Consider the following 5,628-nt stretch of genomic DNA (forward strand, 5'->3'; position numbering starts at 1 on the left):
TGGTGATACAAATCTACACAAATTATAGCATTGTAATGAAAGATTTCCATGCAGATTTGGGGATTCAACCTTGCGACTCGAACATGTACCACGCGATTTACATATTTACACCTACTACAACACGTATGTTGAAATATTTACCATTCAGACTTGGGGTTTCAACCATATTAGTAGATATTTATGAAAACTAATTAAAAGAGCTTGAAAATTTTGAGTTTTAACAATAAGGACAAAATAAAGGATATAGTACCAGAATTGATTTTTTAGTGTAAAAATGTGGTTTTTCATTAATATGAACAGTACCAAGAGCTTTTCGTTAAAGTTCCTAAGATATTTACCACATGATTTTCTAAATCCATCCAAATTATAGCACATGTACTGAAAGATTTGCCATTCATATTTACGGATTCATCTATGCCACTCCATCATGTATCACATGATGTGACGGATTCATCTATGCCACTCCATCATGTATCACATGATGTCCAACATGTATCACATGATGTTACACGATTCGACCATGCCACGCCAATATGTATCACGTGTTGTTACAAATTCACACATATCACCAATATGTATTACATGTTGTTACAAAGTCACACATACTATAACAAGTGTATTGAAAGACCTAAGATTTAAATTTAGGGATTCAATGATGCCCCGCCCAACATGCACGATATGATGCTACAAATTCACACAAATTGTAGCATGTGTACTGAAACATTTACCATTCAGATTTTGGGTTTCAAGCATGCTACATGAACATGTATGGTACCACATGATGTTACATATCACATAAACTATAGCATGTGTACTAAAATGTTTATCATTCAGATTTTTTAGCATGTCACATCATGTTTCAAGTCTAAACAAACTATAACACATGTGTCTTGAAGATTTACCATTTAGATTTAGAGTTTTGACCATATCACGTCAACATGCAAGTGATGTTACAAGTTCACACAAAATATCCATGACGCATACAGAAAGCTTGGAAAATTACCATTCAAGATATAAGTTTCTATGACATCACTCCGGCATGTCACATATCGTTTCTCACCCAAAATTTTCTCTATCAAAAGTCCAATAAACATAACATAAATCATACCTCAGTAAAACAACGTTTCAAATTTAGGAGGCATTGGTGGTCATGACCTTACAATGGCGGCAACTTTGCTAGGAAGTTAAGAGAAGGATTCTCTCTCATCTTTTTTTTCCTTCTTTTCCTCTTCTCTTATTTGAACGGTCACGATTAAATCACATCAATATTTTATATTAGTTTAAAAAAAAAAAAAGATAAAATAAAAAATGTGAGAAAAAGAGATGGAATGAGATGGAAAAAGAAGAGAGAATTCTAGTTCGGAAAGTTAAATAAAAAGGTCACTGCGTGCAGCATGTACTGACTTGTCAAAGGGGCAAATGCCCCTTTCCTTCTTGGTCTTGGCCCTTTCAAAGCATGCAGCTTTAAAAAGTTGAAAGTGAAAACTGAGGTCATCCAATCCAACTTCAACGTTGTCTCCAAAATAAAAGAGATTTTTTAATGTGTCGGAATACAAAATAATATGTCAAGTATTGTTATATAAGTAGTGAGATATTTATATTAAAAATTTAACAATTTAAAAAGTAAAATTTCTTATTACTTGTATAATAACACTTAATGTATTATTTTTATTCTAAACACAATGAAAAATTTCTCTCAAAATATCGTGTGTTGGCTGCCACATCCCCGCTACTACTCCGTGCAAGTGTTTGCATGATGGCTTCTTTTAATCCGCCCAAAGTAAAAAAGTCTTGCAGTTGATTCTATATATGTTTTGGTCTGCGGCCGTACCCTAGAGAATCCATCTCTCCTCCCACATCGATCGAATAACTCAAAATTTAGGGCATCGAACAAAACGGACAGATCAAGTCAAGACATGCAGGCGTAAGCAACCAAATTTCCCATCAAACAGTTAAGTCCTTAAACTATTAAAAAAAATTCCACTTTGCAATTACTTCTAGTGAGAGAAAGTGAGAGGGAGAGAGAGAGTAGAATTTCATATTTTTGCATGAGAAGGAGAAAGACGCGGTTTTAGCTAGGACTGCGAGACAGCAATATACAGCTGTGTACATTACTCATGCAAACGCAGTGGCTTACTGCAGACTGCGCGTACGTTTTTGAGTGTTGTGTTAACTTATTTTTCAAACAACATATATAATATGTATTTATATGCACAATTTCTTATTCTTTCCTTTTCCTTTGGTCTCAAACATTAAAAAAGTATATATATATTTTTTTATATTTTGTGTTTCGCATCCCAAATTACACACACACACATACACACAGATATATATATATATATATATATATATATCCTGGAAATTGCCTCTAAAGAGTCTCTCTCTGATCTCTACTCATACATTATTGCATCACCTACATTTTATTTACCTCTCTAATAAAGATGAGTAACAAACACTTACCACATTTTTACCATATTTGTATTACATTTTCAATAAAAATAGAGTCCACTAACGCACATAAGTTTCATCTTTATTAGAAAAATAGTACAAATTTAGTATAAGAAATATGGTAAACATAGTATTTTCGAATAAAGATATGATGATGCCGATAATATATATGATTTAGATATTGGAGATTAACATAATATTCTAGGTAATTAACCTGGATGTCAAATAACCCCTTGCCTTCGTTTCATTTTCTGAGTAATTTTTTGTTAATCAAACCTTATTTGCTGGGTGTCAACTAGGGAAAGGAGCAGTGACTTCTTGTCCAAGTCAAAACTCTCTAGAAACAGTGATTTTTTTTATTTGTATTTTTTGGTAAACCTAGAAACAGTGATTTTACTTTACTAATTAATAAAACTTTCCATGCTGGTTTCTGATTTGAGCATATGGATCCCAAGTTTGCAATATTCGTTGACAAGGAAAAGAAGACTTTTACACTCAAGTAAATTGCCCTTGCTTCTACTTTTATGCAACTGCCAGCATCTTTAAAACTGTAAATGTATCTTTTTTTATTTTTAAATTTTAACAAAAAGTATATAATTATAAAATTTACATCGACTGACCTTAAGAAAAAAAGTTAAGAATGAATTTCATATTGATGCAGAAGGAATCATATATGTGCTTATAAATAATTGAGCTATTCTTCATATTATCAATTGATTTTTAGTGAAGCTAAATGGCTACACATGTTTCACGTCGCTCTGTTTGGTTGTTCATGTGTTAGCCTCAAAAAATTCCCCTACATGTAAGGAGGCGTGTTGAGAATGAATCACACATTTATTGTAGGAGAGACCTTACAGATGCTTATAAGTAATTAGACTACTTTTTATATTATCAATTAGTTTTATGATGAACCTCAATTTTCTAGAAAATGATTTGGACACAGTTTTTGTTTTTGGTTTTATTTTATTCATGTCTGTTGATTTATTATACATTAGAAAAAAACACAAATGTGTATGGGAGAAGAAAAATAAAATGTAGAAGTGATTAATTTCCTAATGTAAATTGAAACCCTAACAAACTTGCTTTATATTTGTTGATCTATTTAAAATGTTGTAAACTTTGATCTTTTGAGTACTCATTTTTAAATTTTGTAATATTTATGGAAAGTTGGAAAACTAGTACTTTTTTTATTAAATTTGTGAATTTTTGGCCATATGAAGCTCCAAACCCTACTTTGACCGTAAAAGGACAGGAAAGTAACTTCATGGATACAATACTAACTTGAAAATATCTGTCATCCATTTTCAATAATATTAATTAACTTTAGAGCCATACGTGTTTCCTTTTTTGACTAGAGGGAGAGGGACATCCTCTTGCTCGACGTCTATAAATGGCAGCAACCATTTCTCCATAACATTGAGTTCCATTCCATCGCATTCATTCATTCACTTTGCACAAGAAACTAACGAAGCAGCTAGCTACCTTTGAGAGAAGAGAAACACAGACACAACCAATCACCTTCAACTTCATCTTCCATCAACAAATCAAAGCACTGTATTCCATCGTAACAATGGTGAAGACGGAGCGGAGGATTCTTCAGCTGCCTTCAGAGATGACATCGTTGAAAACGACATCGACATCTTCTTCTTCTTCTTCTTCTTCTTCTTCTTCTTCCTCCTCAGCATGCAAGAAGAAGTTTAAGGGAGTGAGGATGAGGAGCTGGGGCTCTTGGGTTTCAGAGATTAGGGCTCCAAACCAAAAAACAAGAATATGGTTAGGCTCATATTCTACTGCTGAGGCTGCAGCGAGAGCCTATGATGCTGCCCTACTGTGCCTTAAGGGCTCCTCAGCCAACCTCAACTTCCCCACCACTGCCTCCTCACATTTTATCCCCCAAGAAATGACAGTCATGTCCCCCAAATCCATCCAAAGAGCGGCTGCAGCCGCTGCCAATAGTTTTGTTCTTGATAATAATGCCGCTACCACCACCGCAAACATTGCCTTACCACCATCGGCCCCTCCTCAATCTACTTCTTCCTCATCTTTGGTCTCGTCTCCCTCGATGTCGTCCTCGCCGTCCAGTAACCTCATCGACGACGACATGTCATCGCTGATGGGTGCATTTGGGGGGTCCTACACTCCCACTTACTACGATCAATCAAACGATCAATTACCAATGTTTAGCATGGATTCATGGAACAACTTTGACCAAATGTTCGATGGCGCCTTGGATCCACATCCACATATGATGTATGACTTATATGAGGAAAGTGACATTCCCTTGTGGAGCTTCTGCTGATATGATGAAAATTATTATATTCTTTTTAATCCCAATCATTCATATATTCATTCATGATCTTCGAAGCCATTGCTTGAAGATTTTACTGACTGTGACACAAATCATTTACATTCTATGAGTGAGTGAGATAGGTGAATTAGAAATTCCAAAGGGGAGATCAGATGTGAGACATTTTTTTGGACTCTATCTCACATGGCTTTCTAATATATTTATATATATATATATATATTTGTATTTAGTATGCATTTGTTAATCAAAATTAAGTGTGTAATACTATTATTGTTATTATTATTAATGAAATTCTTGTCAATGGTCTTACATACATTTTAGTTGAATAAGGAGTGGGAAATTTTAATTTTAATTTCCAATTTCTGCTATGTCACATGTTATGCCTCTTGTCTTATTGTGCTATGGAGTCAGAGACGCCTATCTCAGTTGGAACAAATTAAAGAACAAGAGCAGGAGAGGTTGAAACCATCTGAATTTGTTTTCATCTCAAGCAACAATTTTGTACACTTGTTTCAAACAAAAGAACATTTAAATTTTTTCCTAGGGGAAATCACTACGATTAGAGAACACAAAGACTTGTGTTAGACCCAATGTCCCCTGGCCTTAAAAGCATCTAGTCGCATGATAAACAGTAGTGTTTTACACTTGAAGCTACATTCGTTCAAATTATCAATTTTTTTTATTGTATTTAATATAATTATGAAATAAAAGGGAGTTTAGGTAACCAGTCATTATTTTATGCCAACTTTCACTTTCCTTCCTGACTTGTGCCAAACACGTGAAGAAATTTTTCAGTATGTCAGGAACATCCGTACACTAAATATAATAATGTAATTGGTTTGAATTTTTGTTTTCAAATTTTCCACTAATTG

The 5,628-nt window shown here is 34.0% G+C and overlaps 1 protein-coding gene across 1 annotated transcript; it reads left to right on the forward strand.

Annotated features, from left to right (window-relative positions):
• Window positions 1-3,839: 3,839 nt before the first annotated feature.
• On the forward strand, window positions 3,840-5,062 carry LOC103935996 (ethylene-responsive transcription factor ERF012). Its single transcript, XM_009345832.3, has one exon. It carries the CDS (start codon window positions 4,019-4,021, stop codon window positions 4,745-4,747), a length of 729 nt encoding a protein of 242 aa, XP_009344107.3. The 5' UTR covers window positions 3,840-4,018; the 3' UTR covers window positions 4,748-5,062.
• Window positions 5,063-5,628: the final 566 nt, after the last annotated feature.

Source organism: the organism of the source record quoted next, unplaced genomic scaffold (genome assembly GCF_019419815.1).
Source record: "Pyrus x bretschneideri cultivar Hongxiangsu unplaced genomic scaffold, Pyrus_bretschneideri_v1 Contig2, whole genome shotgun sequence".
Lineage (NCBI taxonomy): Eukaryota > Viridiplantae > Streptophyta > Magnoliopsida > Rosales > Rosaceae > Pyrus > Pyrus x bretschneideri.

Coding starts and splice junctions, on each gene's coding strand:
- LOC103935996 (XM_009345832.3), top strand. CDS start 4,019: ATGGTGAAGACGGAGCGGAGGATTCTTCAGCTGCCTTCAGAGATGACA.